General features: G+C 37.0%; 1 protein-coding gene across 3 annotated transcripts in view; it reads left to right on the top strand.

Moving 5' to 3' along the window:
• CYP7B1 (cytochrome P450 family 7 subfamily B member 1) overlaps nucleotides 1-17,449 on the top strand; it is a 184,011-nt gene that overhangs the window by 138,752 nt on the left and 27,810 nt on the right. For all 3 annotated transcript variants that reach the window (XM_073892825.1, XM_073892827.1, XM_073892826.1), the window contains one exon: nucleotides 12,521-12,657. In XM_073892825.1, coding sequence (XP_073748926.1) covers nucleotides 12,521-12,657 — 137 coding nt within the window. The remainder of the gene's footprint in view (nucleotides 1-12,520; nucleotides 12,658-17,449) is intronic.

Below are 17,449 nucleotides of genomic sequence, written 5' to 3'. Positions count from 1 at the left end.
ATTGTCATTGCTAAGGCTTTCTGGGTTAGCCCTCTGGTATAATTCAGTTTCCACAAAACTGTGGGTTCTGATTTTTTATTAAATGTTTCAAAATCAAACAATTTAATCAAATGTAAGAAATGATGAGTTAATAGAATTGATATCTCTTCCATGAAGTCCATTCAAATCCCATCTGTAAAATAAATTAGCAACTGATCATCTCAGAAATTACAAATTCAGTTGCATGGTTTTCTATTTTAATTAGGGAGTTGAAATAACTTTCAATTATGAATCGATTTCCCTCTTTTGGAATTGTCTAAGCTGTTTAAACATTCTTGACTGGCTTTCTCTAAGATAGAGTGCTCTTCTGAGCCACTTGATCCTTTAAGAGCGTTTGCCCAGAGAATACAAAGCCCGAGAAGTTAGAGTTACTTTCCAGGTGGGTAGATGGTTCTGGTGCCCCACCCCTGACCAGCAAATCATATATTGCAGCCCTAAACTAATACCTAAATTAGGCAAGTAAAGGAAGTACGCAAGCAAATGAAAAAATATCTCAAAATTTGGTATTCAGTTGAAAACTTTTAGGAAAGAGAAATCAGGAGAGAGCCACAATTTGGTTTGTATTTTAGGTGATCTCAGGTAGTGATGTGGAGATCAATAATATTAATATAATAATAGTAGTAGTTAACGTTCTGAGTGCTTCCTACATGCAAGTCATTGCCTTCAGTTCTTTACATGCTTCAGCTTATTTTTTACATGAAGAAAGTACAATAGTATATCCATTTTACAGGTGAGAAACCGGAGGAACAGATAGGTTAAGTAAATTGGCCAAAGTCAGCAAACTGGTGGTGGCTGGTAGCCTGAGCCATGCAGTGTGGCAAGATCAATCAGGAAGCTATTGTAGTAGTGCCCATGAGAATGGATGAGGGCTTGGACTATGCCCTGCTAACCCAGGGTCAAGTTCATTAAGAAACGTCCTCCAGTGTTGTGGTCATTGTGGGGCGTGTTTGAGACTCAGTTAAATTTTAAGTGATGGTTGTGGGTTGTTTTTTTTTAATACGTCTTGACATTATTCCACTGGTGCCAACCTTTTTTAAATCCTCCCAGATTTAAAAAAAAAAAAAAAAAAAAGCTCAATCATAGACTTCTCTGAGTGAAATCCTACATGAATGTGGTTTGGCTTCTTATCCAAAGAAGCACTTACAAGTCACTCACTTGATCGAGGCATTAGTGTAAATCTACTAACGGAATTGAGTTTACAAGGCACATTCCACAGACAAAGCTTTGTTCGGATCACACAATCACATAGATGAGCTGACAGCTAGAGGTTCACCTGAAATATGGCTTGAAAAGTTACTCTCAGGGTGTGAAGATATAGCCATGTTCATATTGGTTTTGCTATGATTCCATGCCAATAATGGAGAAATTTGTGACCATTCAGTGTTGCTTGCTTTTACATTGCCATTACATTTAATGCTTTGATTAAAAGTGCTTGAACAGTGATATCTTTGCTACCGGGAAATTAAATCAAGTTTTAAGTCAGTTGCCATCCTGATAGAGCCAAAACATTTCAAGAGTAAAGGCTTTATTTATGAGCTGCAAAGTTAACAGAACTTTCTAGAGTCGTACAAAAGTTACCAAAGAGCAGAGGGTTGGATCACTGAAAAGTGGCATTTTTATCTAGGGATTTTTCATTTATTCTCTGTGAGGCAGAGATTGTATGAACACCAGATGCCAATCACACAGCACCAGTGGATTTGCAAGGTTATAAGACTGGGGGAAAGTGAAGGTTAAGCACGGGGTACAATAGAGATTACTTATGGTAATGAACTGTATAATTTTTCTAGACAGGGTTGGATTAATGTTCATCCTGAAAAGAGATTACAGTAGTTCTGATTCTTGCAGTAAACAAATATTAAACAGATCATTTATGTTCGACGTGTGAATCAAGAGTCCTAAAGAACATATGGTTTGTCATATACAAGGAGAAAAAATTAACGTACTCCCTAACGGTAGGCATGAGATGCCCTAGAGTTTTGTGAGGGAGTGGAGACAGTGTGCTCTGTGCCACAATGTTTCTTTGTCCAAGTGCAGCCTTGAAGAGATGATCAGGGAACCCAGTTGTCACAGTCCACTGGTTGCAACCCCATTTGTATAGAGCACTCCTCCCTTTCCTGGCTGTCACAGAAATCAACTCTGCCTGCCTCATTAGTATGTCCCCTGGCCCCTGGTGCAAGTAACAGGGTATCCCCAGGTGGCACTGCGTGTCCATATTTTGTGCAGTTACAGAGTCTGACCCCAGTGTCTGCTCTGCATTTTTGGAATGTGGGTGGGGAGGGTGCTGCTTGTCCTTACGGTGGATCTCAGGCTGTTTCCTCTACTCACCTGATTTAGGAGTGTAGAGCTCATTTATAGAATGAGTCTTGGATTCTTTGTAGAGTGTACTTTTTTGCCATCAACTACGTTTTAGAGGACAGTACCTTCTGTACGTGGCTTTAATTTGAACACTAAAATAGCATTTTTTTAAATTTAAAAAACAATATGCTGAGAAGGGCACGTTGCTTCTGTGAGATTCTTCCCCAAAATGTTACCGCCTCGATCTGATCATGAGAAAACATCAGACAACCCAAATTGAGGGACATTCTACAAAATAAATGGCAAATACTCTTCAAAAGAAGTGTCATGCAAATTAGAAGATACCAGTTATCAAACCCCTGTAATCTCACCACCAGCAATAATGACCATTGACATCTTAAGGCATATCAGATCTTTCTCTTTGTGTTTATATTCCTTCCCATATTTTTTTAGGAAAACAATATTATGCTATTATGCCTATGGTTACTTAACTGCTTTATTCACTTAAAGATATATTGTGAACAAAGGTCTCTGAAAAGTCAATATTGACCAACTCTGTGAGTGTCATATGGTGGCCTATGGTGCCTCTGTCTGTGGAAAGGGGCTCAAGGCAGATAATCTCACAGCCTCACATCATGTCATTGCTTCTACCCACCCCTCTTCACATTGTGAAGCCAGTGAGCACCATCAACTCAGTCCACCAGAGTCTTTTTACTCAGGGAGTGACTCCATGTAAGGCTTTAGTTCCTCATCTTCATAAGCCACATTCATCCATGAAATTTTCATGATTTGCTCTAAGACGCCTCTTGGTGAGATTGAGGATAAGAAATGTCTCGAGCAAGTTTTCACACTATGGACAAGTAGAAGTGAATATGGTATATTCTGTTCAGTATTGCTTTCCCTGATCCTTTAAGTTGTCCGTCAAAAGGCAGGGATCTGCTGACCAGAGTATATAAGGTGACTCTTAGGTTCCATACACCTACCATGAAGCCATTTTACTTTTGGCTCTGGAAAGAGTTCCAAGGCATTATAAGGAAGCTGCCACACAAGGCATCCAACTTATTGCCAAAGGGGAATTCATTGCTGTAGCAAAGTCTGAAACCTTGATGTTCATGTAAGTTTCTAGTAGTTGGTTTTCTGCCTTGAAGGTATATAGACAATACCCTTTTGCTGGTAATACTGTGCAGCAGACACTCTCTGGCTGAATTTGCCTGGGGCCTCTTTCTCTTTCCTGCTGTGATGATCCACTGGGTAATTGAATAGCTCTTCCCCACTTACCTCCATGATAGGGTAGACTGTTCCTGTCTCCATCACTTCAAATAATTTCACAATGTTTGAGTTATCCAAGGCCCTCATTATTTTGACTTTATAAGGTAGTTAACAAGATTAACTCGTTAATGATTGTCATGACCATCTCTTTCCCAAATGTGTTGGGCCAGCCTCACCTTGGCAAATATATCCTTGCCAATGGTAGCTGCCAATAAAGTCTTTTCCTCAGCAGAGATGGCCGAGAGGCCTGGCAGCATGTTGCACTTACTTGGAGGCAGCGTGTCCCAATGTCAGCTTAAAACCGGGAAAAGCTGGGAGAAATTTGATCCAGTTTACTTCAAAAGAAAATCACTTTCAAGGCCAATTTGAAAAACTGACCTTTATGATGGAATTGACATAGTGCCAGACAAAAAATAAAGGTAAACAAAACATTAGCAAACTAAATTTTAAAAATGGAAAAAAAATAAAGAAAAAAGAATAAGAAAAAGATTAAAAAGAGTTATTAAATTTTTTCACTTTTTCTTTAAAAGTGAAGATTTTAAAGATTTCTTTAAAAGTGAAAAAATTAATATGCAAAATAGATAAAAACCCTACAGTGCCACGGAAGAAACTAACTTTGGTCAAATCCCAGGTCATTGAAAACCAGCTTCCTGAGCTAGAAGGTACAAAATCCTCAGCCCCTCCAAGGTCTTAAATAGATGCTTGGGATTCTTTAACAGTGGCTCTTTATGAGGTCATAGAAAGAAATGGGCCTATTGTGACTGGGGATAATCCACAGCAATTTTCTTACTTTTTGGATTCTAGAACCTTTACACTTTTTAAAAATTTTAATTTAAGTTACAGTTAGTTAACATACAGTATAATATTAGTTTCAGGTGTACAGTACAGTGATTCAACACTTCCATACATCACCCAGTGCTCATCACGACAAGTGCCTTCTTTAATCCCCATCACCTATTTCACCAACCCCCCACCCACCTCCCCTCTAGTAACCGTCAGTTTAGAACTCTTTACTCTTAAAAAATACTTGTTTTTAGGGGCGCCTGGGTGGTTCAGTCATTAAGCGTCTGCCCTCGGCTCCGGTCATGGTCCCAGGGTCCTGGGATCGAGCCCCGCATCGGGCTCCCTGCTCCGCGGGAAGCCTGCTTCTCCCTCTCCCGCTCCCCCTGTTTGTGTTCCCACTCTCGCTGTGTCTCTCTCTGTCAAATAAATAAATACAATCTTAAAAAAAAAACTTGTTTTTATCAATTTACACACTGCCCAATACTGATACCTTAGAATTGCCCATCTTTTTTTTAATGTCCTTAATTTAAAAAAAAAATAGAAACTTCATATTAGTTTTCTGCTTAAAATTTATTATTATATATGTAGATATCTATATCTGTATAGTTATATAGGCCTTATTTTATAGAGCAGTTTGAGGTTTACAGAAATATTGAAATTGTAGAGTTCCCATATACCCCCTCCCCACCCGCCGTAGTCTTCACAAATATTAATATCAGTATAGTATATTTGTTACAGTTGAGCCGATATTAATACATTAATACTAACTAAAGTCCTAATTTACATCTGGGATTGTTTTTGTGTTGTACATTATATGGGTTTTGACCAACGTATAATGACACAGATACATCATTATAGTAACACAAAATAGTTTCACTGTCCTAAAAATCCCATGTGCTACACCTATTTATACCTCTCTCCCCCAAAGCCCTAGCAACTACTGATCTTTTAATAATCTCCATAGTTTTGGCTTTTCCAGAATGTCATATAGTTGTAATTATACAGTGTGTAGCCTTTTCAGATTGGCTTCTTTCGCTTTGCAATATGTGGTTAAGGTTCTTCCATGCCTTTTTGTGGCATGATAGTGCATTTCTTTTTATCACTGAATAATATTCTACCAACCACATTTACCACAGTTTGTTTATCCATTCACCAATTGAAGGATATCTTGATTGTTCCCAAGTTTTGGCAATTCTGAATAAAGTTGCTGTAAACATTTGTGTGCAGGTTTTTGTGTGGACACAAGTTTTCAGCTCATTTGGGTAAATACCAAGGATCACAGTTGCTGGGTCATATGGTAAGAGTATGTTTAGTTTTAAAAGAAACTGCCAAACTGTCTTCCAAAGTAGCTGTACCATTTTGCATTCCCACCAGCAATGTGAGTTTCTGTTGTTCCACATTTTTGTCAGCATTTGGGTCAGTCAATGTTTTGAGTTTGGCCATTCTAATAGGTGTGTTGTGGTAACTTGTTACTGTTTTAATTTGCAATTCCCTGAGAATATGATGCGGGGTATCTTTTCATCTGTTTATTTTCCATCTGTATGTCTTCTGTGGTAAGGTGTCTGTTGAGATCTTTTGCCCATTTTTAATTGTTTTTTTCCTTATTGAGTTTTAAGAGTTCTTTGTATATGTTGGTTATTAGTCCTTTGTCAGGTATGTGTTTTGCAAAGATTTCTCTCCCAGTCTGAAGTGTGGGTTTTCATTCTCTTTAACAGTGTATTTTGCAGGACAGAATTTTTAAATTTTAATGAAGTTTTTTTTTTCATGGATTGTGTTTTTGATGTTGTATCTAAAAAGTCATTGCCAGCAACGATGTGGATGGAACTGGAGGGTGTTATGCTGAGTGAAAGAAGTCAATCAGAGAAAGACATGTATCATATGACCTCACTGATATGAGGAATTCTTAATCTCAGGAAACAAACTGAGGGTTGCTGGAGTGGTGGGGGGTGGGAGGGAGGGGGTGGCTGGGTGATAGACATTGGGGACGGTATGTGCTATGGTGAGCGCTGTGAATTGTGCAAGACTATTGAATCACAGATCTGTACCTCTGAAGCAAATAATGCAATATATGTTAAGAAAAAAAAAGAAGAAGATAATAGGAGGGGAAGAATAAAGGGGAGGAAATTGGAGGGGGAGACGAACCATGAGAGATGATGGACTCTGAAAAACAAACTGAGGGTTCTAGAGGGGAGGGGCGTGAGGGGATGGGTTAGCCTGGTGATGGGTATTAAAGAGGGCACGTTCTGCGTGGAGCACTGGGTATTATGCACAAACAATGAATCATGGAACACTATATTAAAAACTAATGATGTAATGTATGGTGATTAACATAACAATAAAAAATTAAAAAAAATAAAAAGTCATTGCCAGCCCCAAGGTCGTCTAGATATTTCTTATTTTAACTGCTGGTAGTTTTATAGTGTGGCATTTTACAATTAGGTCTCTGATCTATTTTGAGTTAATTTTTGTGAAAGGTATAAGAATTGTGTCTGTATTAATATTTTTGCAAGAGGATGCCCAGTTGTTCTACCACCATTTGTTGAAAAGGCTATCCTTTCTCCATTGAATTACTTTGTTCTTTGGTCAAAGATCAGTTGACTGTATTTGTGTTGGTATACTTTGGGCTTTCTCTTCTTTTCCATTGACCTATTTGTCTATTCTTTCACCAATACCGTACTGTCTTGATTATTGTTGCTTTATAGTAAGTATTGAAGTTGAGTGGTATCAGTCTTCCCACTTTGTTCTTCTCCTTCAATATCATATTTGCTGTTCTGGGTCCTTTCCCTTCCCATATAAACTTTAGAATCAGTTTGTCAATGTCCACAGAATAACTTTCTGGAGTTCTGATCAGGATTGCATTGAATCTATAGAACAAGTTGAGAAGAACTGACATCTTGACAATATTGATTCTCCCTACTGACATGCATAGGATATCTCTCACTTATTTAAATTTTATTTGATTTTTTTATCACAGCTTTATAGTTTTTCTTATGTAGATTTTGTACACATTTTGTATACCAAAGTATTTCATTTTTATGGGTGCCAATGTAAGTGTTGTTGTTTTTTTTTTATTTCAAATTCCACTTATTAATTGCTGGAAAATAGGAAAGCAATTTACTTTTGTGTATTAACCTTGTATTCTGCTACCTTGCTGTAATTTCTTATTAGTTACAGAAGAGTATTTTTGTTGCTGTTTCGAAATTTTATATATAGGCAATCATGTCATCTGAACAAGAATAGTTTTAGTTCCTCTCAATCTGTATACCTTTTATTTCCCTTTCTTGTCTTATTGCATTAACTAGGACTTCCTGTATAATGTCAGATAGGAGCGGTAAGGGGGCATCTTTGCCTTGTTTCAGATCTTAGCAGGAAAGTATCTAGTTCCTCACTATTAAGTATGATGTTAGCATTAAGGTTTTTTGTAGATGTTCTTTATCAAGTTGAGGAAGTTTCCTCTAATCCTAGTTTGCTGAGAGTTTTATCATGAATAGGTGTTAGATTTTGTCAAATGATGTTCCTGTATCTATTGACATGATCAGATGATTTTTCTTCTTTATCCCTTTGAGGTAATGGATTACATTAATTACATTATTTGATTTTTGAATGTTGAAGCAGCCTTACACACCGGGAATAAATTTCCCTTGCTTCTAATGTATAATTCTTCCTATACACTGTTGAGTTCAATTTACTGTTATTTTGTTGAGGATTTCCACATCTATGTTATGTTTATTGATCTATAATTTTCCTTTTTTGTGATGTTTTTGTCTACTTTAGTATTAGGGTAATGCTGGCCTCATAGAATGAGTTAGGAAGTGTTTTCTCTGCTTCTATTTTCTGGAAGAGATTAGAGTGAATTGGTAATATTTCTTCCTTAAATGTTTGATAAAATTCACCAGTGAGATCTAGAGTTGGTGCCTTCTGCTTTAGAAGATTATAAATTATTGACTCAATTTATTTGGTAAATGCACACTAATTCAGATTATCTATTTCTCCTTGTGTGAGCACTGTGAAGGCCCTAATAAGTCTGGGCCCTTAGGAGATTTTATATCACAAATTAGTCCTTGCTCAGTCTCCAGCAATTAGTCAATTACCTTTTCAGTGTCTTTCTTAAAGGCTGCAGCAGCAGCTTCTGCTCCCACTAAGCTATGATTTTCTGTATTCACCTGTCTCTATAGCTTTTAGGGCAATGGTTTGCCCTGCAGCATCAATTCTCTAATGAATCTAAGAGGACTTGTTGATATTCAGTTTGTTCAGCTTTTTTTTTGTGGTGAAGATGGGAGTGATGCCTTCCAAACTCCTTATATAGATAACAAGGAAGGTTGAAAAATAAAACCGTTCATACAGAGAATGGGAGAGCAAAACCACTTATGTGCAACTACTTACAATGTATGAATAGTTGGAAAAACTGATCCCGCTCTGTATACTAGCTATTTTCAAAGACTCTCTCTCAGTCTGAAATGGTAAACCTCTAAGGTTGATATTATCATTCTCATTTTCAAGTTAAAACAACAACTGGGTGTCTACATAACTTGTATGCTGGATTTAAAATTTCCCAGTCTTAGATGTGCACAAATTTATTTGTCTATAACTGATTTCTGCTGAAGACAGAAAACACTATTTCTAGTGAAAAGTAGTTCCAGTCACTTTGGGTTTAAAACTTGTTCATATATATATACACACACACACACACATACACACACATTAAATGAGATTTAGGAGGAGAACTCTTCCCCTTCCTTTCTGTTGATCTGGAAAGTCCTGTAGTACAGATGTTCATGTGGTCATCTTTGGCTTCCCAGTGTGCCTCCTGGCCAGGACTTTGAGGGTGATCCTCCATCTCTGCATCCTTTACTCAAGTGTCCCCACTTGGTAATCCCTCCTAGCTTCCAGGCAAAGCAATCATGTGGTTCTGTGCTTCCTTGGCCCCACATGAGCTCTCACAGAGGCTGCCAGTATGCCAAGACTCTGCCATGCCTTCTACCGACTGACTCCTCCTCATGCCTGCATTGAAGCCAAGGAAGAGTGGAAGAATAGAGAACATTTCAAAAGTACAGTTCTAAGAGACAGTGTGAACCAAATTATATTTTCCAATTAAGTAGCTTCTAAAGTAAGTCCAGGAAAGGTAGAAGGGCAGCTTCAAAAGTTCTTTGCTCAACCAAAAGTTTGTTCAAAAGGTCACTATTATAATCAGCTACTGCATTGCACATCAGTTGTGTAGTATCTGACATTTTAACCACACATATACAAAAGAAAATATTAATTAGGAAAAATTAAAAAAATTATTAAGGCACTGTTACAGATATTAGATGACCTAATACAAATATTTTATGTCCTCAGAAACTTAATCAACACATAATTTTTTTTTCCTGAATTGGTGTACATGTATAAAGATTGCTCACCACTTACTTAGAAGGTTGTTACAATAACTCGGACTCCTAGCCTAGAATGCTCCCAGGAAAAGTGGAATAGAAGAAATTACTTGACATGTATAGATTGCTGTGGAAAATGCTGGGCTTTAAATGTCTCAGGGAATGATGTGTGATAGGTCACTAGCCAAACCTTTTCCCTATTTATTTAACTAAAGGTATAGCATAAAGACAAACTGCAACTATTATTAAAAACGAAGTATTCTATGTTGGTTCACCTCCTCAGATCTTATATGCTTCTTTTTAACCAAAGGAAAACTAAAACATCTCTTATGTTTTATAGCCATTTTATGTATTTAGGCTCTTCTCCACTATTTGCTTGCAGGTAAATTTGGACCGTACTTGACATTTTTCATAAACTTCAAGATGTGTCCCACTATTCGTATGGAAGAAATTGCAAGTGGTGATAGTTGTTTATGCATAGAACTTGGGTTTAATTATTAAGAAACTTTGTAAGCTTTAATATGTATTACTTACAAGATGTGTCCTGTTAGTGTTAAGTAGTAAAGAGGATATTTGAGGAAGTGTATACTGTTCAAGTGGGATTGAGAGGGGGTGTGGCCCACAATTTTTGTTTTTTTGTTTTCTGGGTGTTCTTTGTTTTTGTTTTTCTTTGTTTTTAGTTGCCCACCATTGCTTTAGAACCTGTTCCTTTTAAGTTTGGAACTTGATCATTCCCAACAAGCATTAGGCATCCCATCCCCTCACTCAGCATTGGGCAGTGGACATTTCATTTTCAAAGTCACAGAGCATGAGAGAGACAAATAGCAGTATTTGCACTGTGCCATATGTCAGTAGGTCTTTCTGGACCATTATGATGATGTCTTTCCTCTCTAAATAATTTTTACAAATATACTGATGAAGACAGATTTCTGTTGCCCATCTTCAATGGGTCATAAGTTGAAATAGCACTATATTTTTTCCTGAAAATACGCGGTTGTGACATGGTGTTTCATAGTTTTAAGCTCATTGCTGCCAAATGAACACAGCTGTAAGAAATGATGATCCTCTCATCTTTGTAACAATAAAACTGCTTCCTAATGTGTTTCCCTAACTCTGAACATTAACTTAATATTCCCCTGGATTTCTGAGTTCCATCCTTTCCCCCCACGGAAATCCATGAAGAATACAGCTTTTGACCAAATGACAGAGCATAGAAGATGAAATTAGTTGCATTAAATTATGATATGACAAAAAGCCTTTCAAAATCTTTGTCACTATGCAACATCCAAGCAACATTAAACAAAGCAGAATAAAAATAGACCAAGGAAGAGAGTTAATATTTTGAAAAGAAATTTTGTGATCTAAGATCACTTGCAAAATTTGAAAGCCATTGATTGAGAGCCTGCATGCTATGGCAATTTCTGACTTAAGAGATCCTACTCTACAATAATATATGTCATTTCTTGTTTAATCTTTGGATATAGAATTAACTATTACTGTACTTTTTGGTACATTTTTGTATTTCTCAAAAAAGCAAGTCTCCATTGGTAGAGCTAGCATTTAAGAAAATAACAGAGAAGGGGAGGAAGCAGAAGATACACATTTTTATGTGATGTTTCTTGTCTTCCCATTTCTAAGTACATATATTTAAATAATAGCACAGATATGTAAATTAGTATAAAAATCAATTGTCTTCTAAAAACAGAAAGGAGAATTTTGATACCTGTTTCCTTTATTTCTATCATACCTTGGGTTTATTTTGTGTTAGTTTATTTTTTTCCCCCAAAAGATCTGATGTTTATTTTTTAAGTTTAATTCTACCATGTTGAGTTGTGGGAAAATAAAAGCTTTTGATAGGGTTAATCTAACCACATAAAATTCCATGGTGAGTATGATCATAATCTTGATTTTTGATTGGGTCTTGAGCTAGTAATATCTTGTGATTAATCAGAATGGGTTGTACTGCCTATAGTGTAAGTCATCTTCACAGATGGGATAGAGAATCATCAGAGTTCTTTTGAATATTTGTTTTAATCCCTTCTAGGATAAAATGGCTTTAGATTTTTTTTTTTTTACTTTAAATCAGATTGAGCTCACCAAATAAATGAAGAAGAAGAAATTTTGAAGTCCAGGTTTGCTAAGATTATAGGTCAAAAAAGAAGAAACTTGTTTTTTAATTCACAGTATTTCAGTGTTTCACTGAACGTGTTTCATATGTTGTCTTGTAAAATTTAACAAATATTCCTAGTCCTTCGTAATTTGAATAAAAAACTCGATGAAAGAATACAACAAGATATACTTCATGGAAATAATGTTGAGCTTTTTATTGTTCTCAACAACATAAAAGATTTTTCAAGATTATTAACTGCTCCTCTTCTAATTATGCAATTCCAGTCTAAAGTGACATCTGATAACAAAGAGCTTTACTTTGGCGAGTAAACTACCTGACATCTAACACTCAGCAAGAGCTCTCATACATAAAATGTTTACTGACTGTAGCTGTCATTTCAGCCAGCCATTTGGGTCTTACAAGATACAATTTCTCAAAAACGTTGCTCACCAAAAGCTGTGAATTGAACTGTCTACCCCAAAGTCACATACTGGTGGGACTCAATAAATTCATATCTATGATTATATAATAATCATTAAATAAAATAATTGAAAAAAGTTGTGTAATTCATCCATTCACTTCTAGGCTGGGTTAATAACCCTTATGTATTAAAATAAGGATTTCATTTTTTCTTGTTTGTTTATTTTTCTTATAGGAGACCTGGTGAGCCTCCACTGATAAAAGGCTGGCTTCCTTACCTTGGAGAGGCCCTGAAATTACAAAAGGATCCTTTAGGTTTCATGAAAACTCTTCAAAAGCAACATGGTGACACTTTCACTGTTCTCCTTGGAGGTAAGCAACACTTCCATAAGTACCTTCCATAAATCATAAGTTCCCCATTGTTCCTTAAGTTGTTACATTTTTCTATAGACAAAATATGGAATATTTATATTATTGTTTTGTTTGTAGACTAATACAAAAGAAAACTATGTTTTTGAATACAGTGATTTTCACAGTAAAAATTTAATTATAAAAATCTTGAGGGTACCTAGGGAACCCTACTCTCCTGCCATCACCTGTGATTTTGGTTTGGTTTGGCTTGGTCTGATTTTAAGAATGATTAAAAGAGAAAAAAAAAGCTAGAATGCATTAACAGACTTCATTTTGTAGAGCAGTTTTAGGTTTAAAGAAAATTGATCAGATCTGAGATTTCCCATATATCCTGTTTCCCTTGATCAGAATTTTTCTTATTATATCCCATACTCTGTTGCAGCTGATGAGCCAGTGTTGGTATATTATTAACCGTCTGTGATTTACATTAGGGTCCACTCTTTGTGTTGTACAGTTCTTCGAGTTTTGACAAATGTGTGTCATGGATCCATCATTCAATGGATATTATTCACTATCATAGAGAATAGTTTAACTGCCCTAAAATTCCTCTGTGTTCCACATATTCATGCCACTTCCCCCCAACCTGAGCCCCTAGCAACCACTGCTGTAGAATGTATTTTTAATTTTAATAAAAAGTTTATTATGCTTCTAACTTCAATAAAATGCTTACAAAAGAAAAAAGAAAACGGCAGCAAGATCACTAAACATCCCAACATCATAGGGCTGAGAGGAAAAGTTGGGACGTTCTTCACTCATCCTCCTTGAAGGCCCATGTTTTCCAGCTGTATCAGCTATCATTGCATAACAAACCTCCCCTAGATGTAATGCCTTAAAGCAACCAGTCTTACCTGAGTCACTTTTGTGGCTTGAGTCATCTGACTGCTTAACTGGGACTGGATGTTCCAAGATGGCCTCATCACATACATGCCTGGCTGGGCCTCCTTGTACACATGATGTTTCATTCTCAAGATGTCCTTACGTGGCAGCTAGTGTTTCAGGTGGGTGAGAAGAAAAGCTGCAAAGCCCCCTGAGGCCTAGGCTGAGATATTACAAAACCTCATTTATACCACATTTTTTTTATTTTTTTATTTTTATTTTTATTTTTTAAGATTTTATTTATTTGACAGAGAGACAGCGAGAGAGGGAACACAAGCAGGGGGAGTGGGAGAGGGAGAAGCAGGCTTCCCGCTGAGCAGGGAGCCCAATGCGGGGCTCGATCCCAGGACCCTGGGATCATGACCTGAGCTGAGGGCAGACGCTTAACGACTGAGCCACCCAGGTGCCCCTATACCACATTTTATTAGTCAGAGCGGTTGCAGACCAGCCCCAACTCAAGGGTAGGGAAATACACTCCACCACTTCCTGGGAGCATGGCAGAGTCCCATTGCAAAGGAGCACACGTAGAGATAGAAAGAATTTACTGTGGCCATCTTAGCACACAGTCTTCCACATCAGCTTATCACCGGGCTAGCTATTCCTTTTCTTCACTTTTGTATGTCCTATGTCCTAGAAGTCTGATCTGTACAGACTAGATTATCCTCACTTCTTTGCCCTCTGACTTCTGGCTGGGCATGCCGGTGGGAGGGCAGGAAAGGCTGTGTTCCAGGTCCCCATTTCTCACTGGGCTCTGGCAAAACAGTTCACACCCCTTCCTTTCCTTCCCAAGAAAAATGAAGGCATCAGGTATGATCTCACTCAGACCCTCACATATCTACCAGATATCCCTGTGTCTCACAACTTTCCTCACTACCTTTTCTCTAATTTCAAAGAATGTTTAAGAAAATCCATTACCTGTCCCCATCACCCTTACTTGCTGCCTCCACAGGGCTGGTGTTTATTTATTCCTCCCACACATATATCTTCATTTTTCTTTTCTCTCTTGGGTCCTTACCTATAGCTTAAAACCATGCTTCTCCTCTATTCTCCTTCTAGTTACCTTTCATTTCTTTTTTTTTTTTTTCTCTTTTGCATCCCAGTTTTTCAAGAGAGTTTCCTACATTTGCTGCCCATACTTCTGTGTGCCTTGCTGCGGCCATTAATGGACCTTCACTGACTAGACCTCTCTACTTGGTCTGACAATGCAGATCCCTCATTCTTCCTTCAAACACTATTCCTTCACTCTATTGATACTGCACCTTCTGGTTCTTTCACTGACTCTGAGTATTCCTTATCTAGGTCATCTTTACTTATGCCCCTTTCTTTGCTCAACCCTTTTCATCTTTCTCTAACCAGCCTTGGAGTTTTCTGTTCTATTCCTAAAGAATTTAGGTGATTTCTTCTTACTGTAATTACTTTGTTGAGTATCAGAAGCAACCTTTTGTACACAGAGCAACTTCATTTCAGTGCCGCCATTTTAATGTAATGGGGAGAAAAAACAATGATCCAGCTGGATGACATTGTCAGCATGGCTGAGTTTTCACATGAACAGGCAATATCCATTTCCTCACAACTTACTCCTTTGCCTGGCCAGTCTCTCCCAATGCTCTGATTTCAGAAAAATTGAAATGGAAAAAAAATCATGCATCTTAGAGCAATTGTAGTGTAATCCCCACAAGGCTTCCCAAGATCTGGGCACCTCCTACCTCTCTGGCGTCACCTCTTGCTACTGCTTGCCTTAATGCACTATTAATGCACTAAATTGTTTGAAATTTCCTCCTCACACACCATGCCCTTTTGTGCCTGTGTTTCCTCATGCTGTTTTTTTCTGCCTGAGTGCTGTTCTTCTCTTTGTGAGTCCTCCTGAAAAGATGACTGACATGGATTCATCTTTTGAGGCCATAGTCGCATATCTCTTTCTTCCAAAAGCTTCACTGACCATCTCTTCTCCCTGGTTATGTTTGATGCCTCTTCTCCAGGTTCCCATTACTCTCAGTATCACTCTGTAATGGCATTTAATAAACTGTGAATTTATTGCTAATTCATTTGTCTATTTCCCTTCATTATTCTTTAGTTCCTCTATTGCCAACATTTAGACCAGAGCTCAGCACTGATTGATTCACAATAAATATTTGATGAGGATATTCCCAATACCTTAGAGCTGATGAAATACTTACTATAATACAAATAAAGGCCATAGCTGGTGCTTTTATTCTAAGTGAGCTTTTGGCTTCATAATAACAAAACTCTGTTCTTCACTTAAAAAAGTAAGTCACTCTTACTTAAAGAAAATAAATTTATGAATAGATGCAACAAATTAGTGAACTTTTCAGTTTTCCCTTTTAATACATCATACAAAAATAATCTAAGCTGATTAAGCAGAAACTTGTGGCGAGTTGAATAATTTTATTCACTGCTCAAAAAACAACCAATTTCTGCTGATACTTGATATCTTAATCTTAGACACTAAGAAGCTTGCTGAATTTCTGATGTCCAAATAATTTGACCATGGCCATGTTTTTGAACTCAACAGTACACAAGCGGGTATTGAATATGTACTACCACTTCCCTTTGGCTTCTTGCTAGAGTTTGAATAGATTCCTGTCAAGTTATCCTGTTAATGTATGTGGTTCTAATGATCAGTTTGCAAAATAGCACCTTTGGAAAATGTGAAACGAGGGACCAGAGTCTTCCACCCTTGTCCCGTAATGTGATTTCCGCTAGTGTATGTTCTTGCATGATGAGCAAATGATTGTCATCCCCAAAAGTCTCAAGGGACATGGATGTCATCTTAATAAAGAAATTAAAAGGTACATCTTTTCAGGAGAAACCACGTAAATTCGTGACCTGTCGCAGAAAATAGTTCTCTAATTGGTTTTGTGTGGTGGTGTAGCAGAGTCGTCTTCCCTAGATGTCATGCCAGCGAAGCACCACTGTACATCATTGTCAACAGCTAGTGAAATCTCCCTAATAAGAGGAGGAGTATGTAATGTGGTCATCCTCATAAAATAAAAAGTTGGTTCATTCCACTTTCCAACGAGTATTTTCAGCTTGACCTTCTAAAAAATTCTATTGAAGAACAAACTAAGCTTATAATTATGGAAAATCTCTTTAAAATCCAAATTTATCTCATATTTGCTGACAGGCATTTCTAAATCTAAGTACTCAAATAGTTGTTCTGAATTCCCATGGACGTTGCCTCTGTAAAGCACCAAATATCTGAGATGAAAACATCAAAATTCAATTTATAATGATCCAGAAGTCAAACTTTTTGTATATAAGACATCGGGGTGAATGATTTTGTTTTCTTTTTTTACATTTACTGATGTACTTTGCATCATGTAGCCCCACCTTCCTGAAAGAAGTAATTTGGAGAGAAGTAAAAAGGCTGCTGAGTTAGTAAAGGATCATATGCAGGTTATACAGGAATTCTAGAGTTAGTATCTTAAGACCCAGTCAGCTCTGAAAAGGGAAGAGAATAAGATTATTGGCAAAGAAGACATTAAAAATTTTGACCCCATTTTAAATTTGCTGCTCAAAAAGATGATTATATATAATATTACATATTATATACATTTATATTTTTTTGCAGAAGTGAGCCCCATTTTGACATTTCTATTTTAGACAAATGCAAACTCTGACATTCTTTAAATCAATATTTCATATCAACTACTGACAGCATTCTTTTCTCTTTTGAAAACATGACAATGAATATTGTTTCTACCTTGTGATCTTGGTAAACTAGGCAACTTGCCTATTGACACTTGGTATTCATTTACATAAAATCACACTGGAGCAAAAAGTTAATTTCGCTCCAAGAATACATGGCCTTCAGAATAACTTTTCAGATTTCCTTTGTTAAGAAATTTAAATTCAT

This window comes from Callorhinus ursinus, unplaced genomic scaffold, assembly GCF_003265705.2.
Source record: "Callorhinus ursinus isolate GAN/ISIS: 27379988/994484 unplaced genomic scaffold, GSC_fseal_2.0 scaffold5, whole genome shotgun sequence".
NCBI classification, from domain to species: Eukaryota; Metazoa; Chordata; class Mammalia; order Carnivora; family Otariidae; genus Callorhinus; species Callorhinus ursinus.
This window is presented reverse-complemented; position numbering and strand designations above follow the sequence as displayed.